The 13,071-nt window shown below is 39.3% G+C and overlaps 1 protein-coding gene across 2 annotated transcripts in view; it reads left to right on the forward strand.

Annotated features, from left to right (window-relative positions):
• The window catches only part of XYLB (xylulokinase), an 84,205-nt gene that overhangs the window by 57,460 nt on the left and 13,674 nt on the right, over window positions 1-13,071 (forward strand). For both annotated transcript variants that reach the window (XM_040590231.1, XM_040590230.1), the window contains one exon: window positions 12,231-12,289. In XM_040590231.1, the coding sequence (XP_040446165.1) occupies window positions 12,231-12,289 (59 nt within the window). The remainder of the gene's footprint in view (window positions 1-12,230; window positions 12,290-13,071) is intronic.

Raw genomic sequence — 13,071 nt, forward strand, 5'->3', positions numbered from 1 at the left:
AGCATGCAGCAAGTGCTGGGGAGAGATATCCTGGCTGATCCCGGGGGCCAAGGCAGCTGTCGGACTCCAGCTCCGTGGCATGGAGGTGAAATCTCTGCTCCAACTGTCGAAGGCAAAGAATTCCTTTAAAAAGCAAAACTTCTGCGTGGTCAAGCTTGAGGAGAAACTACGGACCGCAGCACTGCAGCTTGTGCTTTTGATGTTTTTTGAGTTGATTAATGAATGTAGAAATAGAAGGAAAAGGTTACAACAGGATGGTTTTGGATTCAGTGCAATCAGAAGTGATTTATTCAGAGACAAGGGGCTCCACCCATCGATACGGTTCTTTTCGCTTGGCCTTTGGAAGAGCTTACCATAGAATTGCTCGGCTGTGATTAAAATTTCCCTGTACCAGCGTGGCTGATGTGTTCAGCCAAATGCTAAATGAGATGCATCCAGTTTTGGGGTTCGTCAGTGGGAGAAAACATGGGGCGTATCACAGCAGTTTATAAAAGAGGAGCCGTTAGAATTGAAGAGATTAACATCTCAGGGAAGGCTGCAGGCACAAAGCATATGTAAATAATGATCATTGGTTAACAGGCATCAGTGCCTTGCAGATAAAGAACTGTTATAGATTGTAAAAGAGATTATCAAAATCCCTCAAACCAGAGAGTGTTAATGATGCAGATCATGAAATGCGTGGTGACTGAGATTTAAATGTGTGTTTTGATATAGATTGTATGATCGCTCATCAAAAGCTTCAGACCTGTTGTTTTTTAAAGAGTGTTTTCTTTACTATCTGAATCAAATATGTCAGCTCTGCAATCTGTGGCAGGTTAATTGAAATGCAGTGAGAGTGCAAAATCTGAATCAAGCATGAGGTTGGCAAACTTTGTTCATCCTTTTATTTATGCAGATCTCTAAAAGTAACCACTTAGCTTGAGAAATGTTGATGAAGTTAGTGTGATCTTCCATCCTTCCTTAGATAGGAAGGATTTGGGCTGTATGGAATCTAAAGGAACAATTTCAAAGGTGTCATATTTGACTGGATTGAGTGAATGTACAGCAGAAGCTTGAGGAGCATCTTATTGTAGCATTCTAGTGACTTTTCAGTGTCCAGTGATGGACTTCATCTGACTTGAGTGAAATTCTGCAAGTGGCATGCCCAAAATACCCCAAGGTAGTTTTTGCTGTCTCCCTTTTCCTCATGAACTGTTATTTATTTTTGAGTGATTGAATTTGGTGACACTTAGTGCACATTGAAGGGAGGAATTTATAATGCTAACTAAAGCAAAGGGTATTTCAGGTTTGTTCTTTGTGAGCTGTTCTTGCTGTTCTGCCAAATGTGTGCACCTCTGCCACGTCATGCCAGAGCTTCTAATTGGACTCCTGTCCTAAGATCAAATAATGTCCTCAGAGACTGTCAGCAGGAGGAAAAAAAAAAAAAAGACCACCAAACACAAATTTGTAAAAGCCCTTGAACTACAGTATGAGGGATTGAAAATGTTCTTTCCTTCTCCTTAACTGGATCTTTGGTTCCCATTGCAGTGGTTTCTTAGTGGCTTTAACCTTTATTGATTGTATGGGAACACGATGGCAATGAAGGATGTTCAGGTACTAGGATGATACACCAGGTCTGGGTACCCACCCCTCAGCTGGAGGGGATTGTGATAAGGGCAGACACTAAAAAAAACCCCCTTTGCCATCAGAAAATCTCCCCACATTCCAGTGGCATGAAGTTATTAGGGTGTTTGAGAGGAGTTGTTTGTACTAAGGGGTTGTATTGTTCAGTACCCAACAGTGTACCCTTCCTAGGTCTAATATTTCATTTAAAAGCAATTTGCCTGAATAAAATAAAATATGCATGATGGGTGAACACAGATGAGCTCTGTTAATGTATTCTAATTAACTTGCTAAAAATATTTTAAAATCTTAATAAGCTTAAAGAGAATTTCTGATGATCAGATGCAATGTTAATGAGCATGGTATAAAAACATAAGAAGGTGAAGTAGATAGCTGATTGGCAGTTGCAGTGCTGTCTGTACAGCTAACATTTTTCATGTGCAAAAGATAGATCTTTTGGTTATATTTTAGCTTTTGTCTTGGTAGCTAATTTCTCAAGATCTATTTCTAGAAAGCTTAATGAACACAGCGTAAAAAAAAAAAAAAATACCTGTTTGATTTGGGGTGGAGTGGGGGTTTTATTGCTTAATTATGCTTTAGAAAAACACGCTAAGGACATTTATAATAAAGTATCTGTGTTCTTTGTGTGTGGGAGAATGACTCTTTTCCTTTTATATATGCCATAAATCTCAGATTGTAGTTCTTTTTCTCTCCAGGCTATTAGGTTTCTGCAGACTGTATTTCATTCCTTAGCACCTATAGTTGCTTGGCAACAGCATCCGATTTACATGAACCCAGCCCAGTGAATGAATAGTTACCTGGAACCTTCCTGCACAGAAACCCCAAGAAACGTAGCGGTTCTCCCATTCAGTATGACAATTATTAGGAGATATTAATTGCTTCTCTCTATTCATCTTTCCGTAGCCTTTATTTTTAAGTTAAAGGGGGAAAAACTATTCTCTGTTTAGTTCTAGCCTGCCAGAGGTTACAAAATTCATTTATAAATAATCCACTTGGAAAGCAGGAGGTTTATTAATAACAGAAGACTTTAGTAGTGCTCAGGGCCTCAACTGGTACAAGTGGTCCCCAGTGCTGGATTCTGTAGGTACCGTAAAAAACCCAAGAGCTTCAAAGGAGTGAAGTGACCCACCACAGTCACATATAGAAGGTCAGTGGGGTTTTTTTTTCGGCTGGTAAGTTAGGTACGGTTTTTAGGGAGAAAAAGAAGCAAATGTTTCCTACTCAATGTATTTGTTTGGCTTCTGGTATATGGAACTTTGTTGAACAAACAAGATAAACAGATTTTCTGCTATCTCAGCCTAGTGTTTTGCGAGCAGGTACACCCTCCTATCAATTCATTTTGCGCTTACGAAGTACTTTACAGCCTGTAGGTTATTTCTATTGAGAGGAGTGGGAGGTATTAAAAAGAAAAATCAAGAAGAAAAATTCGTCACCAGCACCAAACTCAAAACAGCCTTACAGAGCTGGGGGAAGAATACAGGCAATATTTGTGGATGCTGGAACAGTTGTAATTCTTTTGGAAAATCATGTAAACTAATCACCCAAATTGCCTTATTTTGTAAGTTCTTTTCTGTTTTTCAGCTGGCTAATCCTTTGAAAAAATAAAATGATATCTGGGCTTTGACTTTTTTCTTTATAGAGGCTTGTTGTTGATAAGGTGCAAGGGCTGGTGCTGAGGGAAGCAGAGTAGTCCTGAGATCTGGTAGAGATCTGGTTTGCAAATCTAGATCCCAAACGGATTTTTTTTCCCAAGTTTGTGGTGATTTGGGTTCCTCTAGAATTAAAATACCTGGAAGGATATTCTTTCCTCTTTTCAGTCAAGTGGTATTCAAGGTCAGGCTATCACACCCTGTACCTTTTAATTTTATCCCGTGGCTTTAGGTAATGCTGAACTTGCAGCTGATTATTATTGTATTTTCTCCTGTGGACATGTCTTGCTACTGATGCACAGACTCTGCAGATTAACTAATGCAGAATTGAATGTGTTTGTGATGTAAGTAATGAAGAGGTCTTTGTTCTATTCTTGGTTGTTCTACTGATTTTGTGCGACCTTGGGTACCTCGTTTGTATCCTTCCTTGCTTTTCTCATATTAACCTTCGATGGATGGTGTCACATGTTGATTTGCCAATGTAATCTTCTGTTTCCCTTAGAAGATTTGAAACGCTGAAAATTGCTGTATATGAGGACAAAATAGTTTTAAAACAATGAGAAAACAATGGGGTTTGTGTTTCTAAATAACGTGGTAGCAAGCGTTCTGTACTGATGTGTGATTCGTAAAGCCATGTACAGTACTTACATCAGAGTTGTGACAGCCATGGGAGGGTGTATGTTTTGCTGAGTGTCATGCACAAATTTCTCATGTGTCAGAAGATTTTGAGGCAATACTGAGCTTTGCTGAAATACTAGCAACAGAGCACATAAAATTTGTTGGGTTTAGTCAGTGGAAAATGCCTAAGGTAGCAGTGACCTGCATCTTGCATGCTCCTGACTTTGGGTGGGTATCTCACCTCCAGTCCTGGGAACTGAGCAGCAGGCATTGTAAGTTTGCATTTCCAGGGTTCCGAGAGGCAGCGATGTGTAGCTCGGTGCAGAGCCCTCCTGAACTCAGGGTTTTTTTGCAACAGGGGCCGTAGAGCATCTGACCTCCTACTGCAGCACTGCAGGGCATGTGTCTGTTGGGGCTACAGACCTTCAGAGCTGGAATGTTCTCCCAAGAAGGCAGGCAGGTTTGTAGCACAAGGTTCTCTGTCATTTATCAGTTTATAAAACCTCACACTTTCCTGCTAAGTATTTGGATAGGCAAACTGACCAGGTGCAATATCAGCTACTTCTAGAGTAGACATTTTTGATGCTTTTACCAACTGCTCTCTTTTGATAGTGGTTTCAGTGGTGAAGACATTTCTGCTAGGCACTGGTAGTATACCAGCAGCACTAAGAATCAGTGGTTTGTGGTCTCAAAATTATGTCTTTTAATGAGTACCGGAACATAATATCCTTAGCTTATCAAAAAGAAAGACAAGATGCAATTTAATTGTGGTCTGTAAGTGCCAAAACGAGAAGGGGAAACCCAAGTCTATAGTAATGTTTTAACTGGAAGGCTACAGCCACAAAGATCAAGTGACTAGAAGATTAAAGAAGAAAAATCTAAATTATGGGGAAAGAGCACATATTTAACTTTACGGGTATTAAACATGAAAACAGCCAGTAGACACAGTAAATTCTCTGTCACTTTGGGTCCTTCAGCTGAGGTTCTGTGTCTTCTTCAGATGACTGCAGTTCAGTGAATACAGAGCTGAGCTGGGTGGTGAGATCGCTGTGTGAAAGTTGTGTGATACCGTTTCAGCAGATGGTCCACTCTGACCTTTTACGTTTTTGGAGCTCTCTGTAGGTAAGTTATTAAGTAGCTGAACGTGGTGGCTGGATTTCAAATGCCCAGTTTGGATCTTCTCTAAGTTTTGTTTTCAGACTGGTACCACCTGCTTCAGAATATTTTTTGAGAATCAATTCATTTGTCGCATTGGTTCCAGATTTCACATTTATTTTTGCTGAATGACAGGAATTCTGAAGTGGAAGGTGAAGGCAGAGGTGCTGCCAAGAGTCTATGAATAATTGTGGAAGCACGGGGTAAATCAAAGCAGGTTGCGCATTGTTATGTTAAGCTTTAATTGGAACCTTGGCCACTTTATGGATGTTTGAGCAACAGCTGAGTAGATTTTGTGGTGATTAGTCTTTTTCCCCAACACACATTATTTTTAAGTTTCACAGTTCTTGCCATATCTAAACTTCGGGTAACAAAACAGAAGAACTTTGAGTGGCCAAAAAATAAAAAAATTAAACCTGATGTAAGCCAGTTACATTGATATGTGAACCCATTTTACCTTACTAATTCATGAAATGTATTACTTTTTTTTTAAAGGAATTAATTCAGAATGAAGAATTTACACAAGTTAGAGATAGCAAGGGTTTATTAAACTACTTCTAGTAATAATGTCTTCAGGAGAGGACTTTTCCCCAAATACGTTTTCAGTCTCGACCAAACAGATTTTAAGTGGTCCTTCTAATTTGTCTTCCTTCGTTTCCTTAAAAGCTTTCACAGAAATATTTTCCAAAATATTCAGCCTATATCTACAAAAACTTTTGGTCTGAATCTCTTTTTTTTTTTTTCATTTTTTTTCTCTTTTTCCCCCTTTTTTTTCCTTTGCTGTAAGTGCCAGTATTGAGTTGTGGATTTATTTTTTTACACATTACCATTGGAATTTATCCCTGGCTTCATCAAAATATTCTGTCAAATAGAGATATGCATCTCAAAAAAAAAAAAAATCACAGCAAATTGATAAGCAATTGCAGCTCTGCACTGTTTCTACCAAAATGCAGATATTTCAGAGATCTTGTTGGGAGGGTGTCAATGTATATGTTATAACAGTATTACAACTATTGATCTGCTTTGTTCCCAAATAAGTCTTTACCATTCATGTACCAAAGTTTTTCTTGCTGTATAACCCTGCCAAAGTCAATGCAATTGAATTGTCAGTGGGGTTGTATCTGGAGTAGGTTTTGTTTCTGATAGTACATCTTAGGCTGCGTGTACTTTTGTGGTGATCTGCAATAATTTAAGGTGCTGTTAAGAGAGAATTTATGTACATGTTTTTCTATGTTTATTTTTTCTGAAATCCATCAAAAAGGGGAAGGCTTTGAGTCAATGTTAAATTTTAATTCATATCTGAAGTGAGCTAGGCTGAGGATTTTCAGACTCGGGTGATTTGGTGTCTTTGCATTTCAAAACCTGAAGCTTAAAGTTTTGTCTTTATTGAAGCAGGGTCTTAGGAAAGCCAAACTTGGCACCCTCATGAAGAACAATTTCTGCTGTTAGAAGTTATTTGAGAATATAAGGTGACCTAGACTATCAGTGGCATAAGAGTCTTGACCATGGATACCTTTCCTACTCTGTTTTACTTTGGTGTGTGCGCATCTACTCATTTTAGTGGTGGTATTCTTGCCTTAGAGTAGTGTGAGCAAGAAAAATCATGCCTGTTCTTACCTACATCATTGTAGAGACATTATCTGTATAAGTAGAGTAAATTGTTGAGGATATTAGCCGTATTTGTCATGGCTGCTGAAGAAATCAAGGCTTTTTTCCCCTGTTGAATTACAGCTGGTAGGATAGTAGCTCTACTTCAGTAGCCTTTAGAGGCTGATGATAATTCTACCTTTAAAAGTTGTTTTTCCTCCCCAGGCACTGCATTTAAAAAATAAGAATAAAATTTTGTGTCTGGAAAATTTCTGACAGTCATTTGAGCAATTGAAACCCTCAGTGAAATTAAAGCATGTTACAGAATATGAAAACTTTTTTGCTTGTAAGTAAGAAAACAGCTAACCCGTATGGCAAGTCTGGCTTACTTTTCTTTGGAATAAATTAGCTGATGCTTTAAAGTGAAAGTTAGAAACACTTCTAAAACTATTTTTTTAATGGCTTTTATGAATTACAGTATTGTTTTTAGAATTGCAAAGGTGGCTGAATTTGTTTGAGTATTTGGCTTCAAGCTTGTAATTTTTTCACTCAGACAGTTGTATTGGGTCTAAATTAAAAAAAGAAGCGAAAAAGAAAAGAAAAAAAAAGTGTGTGTTCCAATTTACGTTACTTTTGCCTTAGGTAGATAGTGTCTAATATGCTGAAGGCTGGTTTGTGGCAGTCTTTTTTTTTTTTTTTTTTTTTTTTCCTGTTATGAAAGTTATGCCAAAAGTGATGCAGCACAATGAGGTAGAGAAGCAAGCGCCTTTGGACCCAGTTCTAGAACTTGGAGTAACATAAAAGGCACTCAGTACCTTGTACATTTTCATATTTTACAAGATATAGACAAGAGAAACCTTTTACCATAGCGGGAGTTTAATTTCACAGTCCTTATATGAATATGAAAGATTAGCATGAATATTGGAAGAGTTAGTATGCAAGAAGGGCAATTTTGGAACATTTGTTTTATAAATTGGACAAAATAATCATATATTCTTGGTTTGTTTTTCTTGAATGAAAAGCTAGAAAATACTTTTTTTGAAATTATAGTGTTTGGAGTTAATCAGAGAAATAAAGGAGGGGCTGATACGTTTCTTCTTGCTTGCAAATTGTAAATTGCAGTTATTCGCAATCATGCTTATAGCTGGCGTGGGTTCATGTGCATAATCAGCTGCTTTTTGAATGCATGTTCCGTTGTTCTGTTTTATTTATGGATTCAGTTGTGATGAGAAAGATGTTGTGAAGTTGTTTGGATGAAGCCTTGGAAACGTCTTTTAGGAGTTTTGAAAGACAGAGAGTGCCTGGAGTTTGGGATACAAACCAGGGCTCTGTGCAGCACTGGAAGTTTAGATGAAAAAGCTAAAGAGTTTTCAGCCTTAAAATCTAAGGTCAAATTCTGCTTTCGGAGTTTGCAGCCCATGAGCCAGCAAAATTCTAGACTGACACAGGCACATTGTTACAGTCCAGTTGAAATATAGCCAGATCCAAAAGCCCTGAGCCATCCCAGGAGCCATCCCACCGGTTTCAGCATCTGGACCACTTAGTGGTCTGATCTGACCCACTCCTGGTGGAAGAGGAGGCTGAACTTCTACCTCCAGTCATCTTGCACAAACGATGTGGCAGCAGACTTTGATACTAATTATCAGCACAAACCTTCTGATTGATGGAAGTTTGCTTATGTGATTATTTTTTTTAATAGCTGTGGTTAATGGGCCAAGACCATTAAAGGGGATGTCAGACTGTTCAGGAGACACTCGCCCTGTGTTACTGATTCTGCTGTCTCACTTGCTGAATCCACTCGGGCAGTGCTCCTTGAGTCTGCACTTTCCAAAATCTTTGTTATTCCTGCACTTTTTGGCTTACTCTACTTAAACTTCTTGCTCTTCTGGAAAGGCATCAGATCTGTTTTTATAAATACATAGTGATGCAGGACCAGTCTTTTTGGGACCATTGACAATGGCTGGACACAAATAACAGTAATTTCTCTCCTCAGCAACAGAATATTTTTACGCCCCCTCCCCATACATGCCTTTCAATGAAAGCAATATTTTGGCTGAAAACAAGAGCCAGGAGATGAACTTTAACTAATAATTCAGTTCTTGCTGGATCTCTGTGAAGGGCAGAATGGAGGTTGTTGTCTGAGTAGTAACATGCATAGAGTGGGCTGCCTTCTCACCTTGTGTGGGAAAATGCCTTGTGCTCAGTTTTCCCACATGTTCCCAAGTGAACTTCTTGGGTCTTCCCCCTCCTCCTGTCCAGTGGGAATTATTATTTTACCTGAATTTCATTTATATCAGTCACTGCGTTCCATGGCAGATAACAGATCTGTGCAAGATGTGCATATTGCAGGATGACACCATGCCATGCGCAGCTGCAGATGCTTTCTAGATAGGGTTAAAGTTCTCGATCAGCTCTCTGAAAGATCATTAGTTTTTAAATAGGAAGGAAATAAACTGGTTGGTTAGGTACTATGCAGGGAGCTTTTAATTAAAAGATGTTTAAAACTGATTCTCTCAGTTTTTAAACAACAAACAATGATGTTTGCTACAACTGTTGGGTTTTTGTGTGTGTTGGTTTTTGAATTTTTTTTTAGTAACACTGTATTTAAGTTCTTTCTGTGCACTGCCATAGGGGATAGATGGTAGCTCCTGACAGATTTAAACACAGCCGGCTGAGAACACTGCTAGTGATGGATGAACGATGTCTTTGTTAAATGCCCCTGTATACATAAATGATGGGCTTTCTTTATTTATTTATAAGATGTATCCAATTACACATCTCAGAGCAAATGTTCCCCGTTCAGTAGAGCACACAATATTGGCATTAAAAAGACAATCCCTGAAATCAGCGATCAATGCATTTTCCTCACTCTCTGGAGAGAGTTTGAAATAAGAGGTAAACCTAAAATTCAGCAAATTCCAGTAAATACTTTTGCGACCTAGTCCTCATCTGTAAGAAGCAGCTGAAACTCAACCAAGGAAGCCATTGCCTCTGCTCTGACCGCACGCAGAGCTGCCTCTGGAAACGCGGTGCGCTGGGTTCACCTAAGATCACTCTTCCACATGGCCGGGATGCATATGTGCCACCATATGATCCAGTATGGTGGATCAGATTCGGTTGTCAGACAGCGATGGCTGAGGTTCACTAGGCTGTTGCCTGCTGGGATGTTTTCTGGTGAGGTGAGCCACCCTCATTATTCAAAGTGGAGGAGAACGAATGAGTGTGCCCTTCATGTAACTTCAGCATAGGGTTTGGATTTTTTTTTACTGTGTATCTGTGTGTGTTAGTACTCACAAGCTGATCCAATTTAGAACTTGAGATGTCCAACCAACGTTAGCAACTTGGTATAAATTAAGTTAGTTTCATTTATCAAGTAGGTTAGCTATATACTGAAATAATTCTTAGTATTTTGCTATGAATGAATCAGTCTGGATTAAGATGGGTGTGCAGATAATCAGGGTGTTAAATACTTTTAAACTTGAGAACTGTTTGCCGCCCTGGTAAATAATCTAACTCACCTACTAGTAGGGTAAATGTGTACTCGTGAGCGGTTTGTATCAATGCAAACTGTAAATGCACCCCTACTCTTCTTATGATAACTTCATTATATCGAAGTATTTTGAATGACAGTTATGGCATAAATTGATAACGTAGCTAAACTCTGAATCTTCTGACCTGGCAAGGAGTAAGTCTCCTGTCCAGTCCTCGATTCCAAATGCAAATGTGCTGCCTCTTACAGGGGCAGTGGAGTCAGCTAGGAGGCACAAATCAGCCCTGCCTGGCCCATCGGTTACTGTGCCAGTGAAAGCAGGTGGCAATACACACTGACAGAGCTCTGAAACCTTTGGAAAGTTGTGGAGCAGAAGCCCAGAGACAGAGCACTGGCATGCAGCTGGAGATGAGCTAAGATGTGTTTGAGGTTTTCACTGGGGTGGTTGCTGTTTGGCTTGACCACTTTTATATTGTCCACCATTCTTTCCGGATAGTGATAGCCCAGCAGTTTATTAAGCCCCATCCCAGAGGCGGTGGAGAGGCAAGCGTGCCTTATTCTTTGGTTGTAGCTGCTGTGAAGTGTGGCAGACGTGTCTGTTTCTCATTCTGTCTTACTGGCTGTCTCTGAAATGTGATGTTTTCGTGTTGGATGTGGTAGTTCTGCAAGAATTTATATTCGCAACAAGGTTTAGCAAGACAGAATTGCAACTACTAGGCAAATCATTTGGAGTTCGGTTTGGTTTCTAGAAACAGAGGCTTACTAGTTATTTTTCACTGGTTTCTGTGCTATTATGTTGTGATAATCTTGGCAGGGATCTGTCACTCTGTGCTGGAATAATTGAAACTTGTTTTCTCTGAGGAATCACTCTGCTGTTTGTTTTATTTGTTTACTGACATTGACAGAGATCCTAATGGCTTTTAAAACCCAATTTGTGCATCACTGAATATCCTCCAAAGAGGAAAATAAAATTAAAATTTGTCAGTAAAATAGGGTCCCCCATGCAATGCTTTGTCTGGGTCTTAGACTCCACCTGAGCACCTAGCTCTGGGTCTAGAAATGGCACGGTGGGTCGCATCTTCTCTTTATTTCTAATTCTGTCTTCAGGGCTTTTGTCATTAAGACACTTGAAAGGATAAATTACAATAAGTTATTTAGGGCATCAGTATAGACCAGCTTTGCCTTGTAAGAAATAAATTATCATTAGATTTTATTAAAAAGGAGGTTAAAATAACAAAATAATAACCACGCTGAAATTCCCTTTTTGGGAGGGTATACGTGATGATATCACTTATTATTGTCATAAATCAGGGTAATTAAGTGGTTAGATTTTTTTAATGTATGATATCAAAGTATTTATGAGTTTATTTTGTTTTAATCCTTTAAAGTAGTTCAGAGAGATAATTTGGAATACTCATGTTCATAGTGCCTTGCTGAATTGTGGTTATGCATAGATGCATGACTTGTTGCACACAAATAAATGATGAGGCATGGGAAAGACATTTTCTTTAAATACTAAAGAATGCAGGATAATTTATTTTTTTAATGCCCCCAAACTGTGGGTTCGCATTGGGTGAAGATTCAGATATTTTTTTTTATTGAAGTGACTTAGACCATCTCTAATTACCTTTCGACACACTTCCTTGTCACTCATGCATATAGGGATTGCCCAAGTTTCAGTGAACTCTTGACTGTGAACGTCACAGAGAGCTAAGTTTGGAAAATAGTGGTGATTTTTAAAGGTTATCTGTCAGTTTGTATATATACAGCTATGAGCCAAACCCATCTGACCTCAAACCAGAGCTGTAGTATAACAGCACTCTGCCTTTCTTGCTGTGTATCTGTTTTGCAAATCTCCCTGACTTTGTTAGCGCTATAATAACAATGGATCTGCAATATGCCTCTTCTAAGGAAGTGTTCTAACGTCTCTTGCAAAGGTGGGTAATTGGTCTTACCCCCTTTTTTACAGAAGTTAAATTAGAGGTAGAGAGAGAGAGAGCGCCCAGATCACCCAACTTGCACCTCCTTGTTCTCATTGCTTGGTTTGGAAGCACAAATCGTGACAATATGCACGTTCAGTCTGATCTGTGTGTTGTGTTGCATTGCAGTGCCTAGAACAAGGATCTTGGCTACGGGTGGTGCATCCCACAATAAAAAGATCTTACAGGTAAGTAGAAAATTAAATCCTTTGAACTGAACTTACAGTTACATCTTCATTTTTAGTTTGAGGTACTGAATCCAAATCCCTGCAGCTGCACAAGAAGGTGTTGGTGTGGGATTGTAAATCTGCTGCAGGTCTTCAGGGCTTTTCTTCAGGTTTGGTGTGGAAACCATTAGCCTAATGCTAATTTTGTATTGAACTTTAAAGGTTTTCTGGGTTTTTTTTTACACTTGACAAGTTTTATGAATGTATATCTGAAGCACTGATGATTTCCAGGTCTCATCACTTAAATCAAATCAATCAGCAAAGAAATCTAGAAGAGACTTGATACAACACCTGAGATTTTTCTAGGTTTTGCCATTCAGATCAAAGACCATGAATTTAAATTGGAGAGGGATTATGTGGTGTTGAACACCTAGAAAACCCTCATGCAAACCCCCAAACCCTTGCCTTTGTTGTTCTGAGTATCTGTTACTTATTAGCATTGTGTCATATACTGGGGGGAGGCTATGCTTCTGTACAGCCTGTCCTCCCTCTTCACACCTTACTCTGCTGCTGCTGTTGCTGCACATCCAGCCCTGGTTAAGATCCTTCGTCCATCTTCTCAAGAACAGAGTACCGTGTGCTCCCTCTTTCTGCTCGCTGAGATTTGGCAAGCCTTGCTTGTGAATGGTGAGAGGCCCCTCAGCTGGCTCCTGCTAGCACAGAACTAGACATCTGGATTGGGATTCTTCTCACCCAAATCCAGTCACCTGCGATGTGACATCTGTGTGCGAGCTGTCAGTCCT

The sequence above is a fragment of the Falco naumanni genome, chromosome 4 (assembly GCF_017639655.2).
Source record: "Falco naumanni isolate bFalNau1 chromosome 4, bFalNau1.pat, whole genome shotgun sequence".
NCBI lineage: Eukaryota > Metazoa > Chordata > Aves > Falconiformes > Falconidae > Falco > Falco naumanni.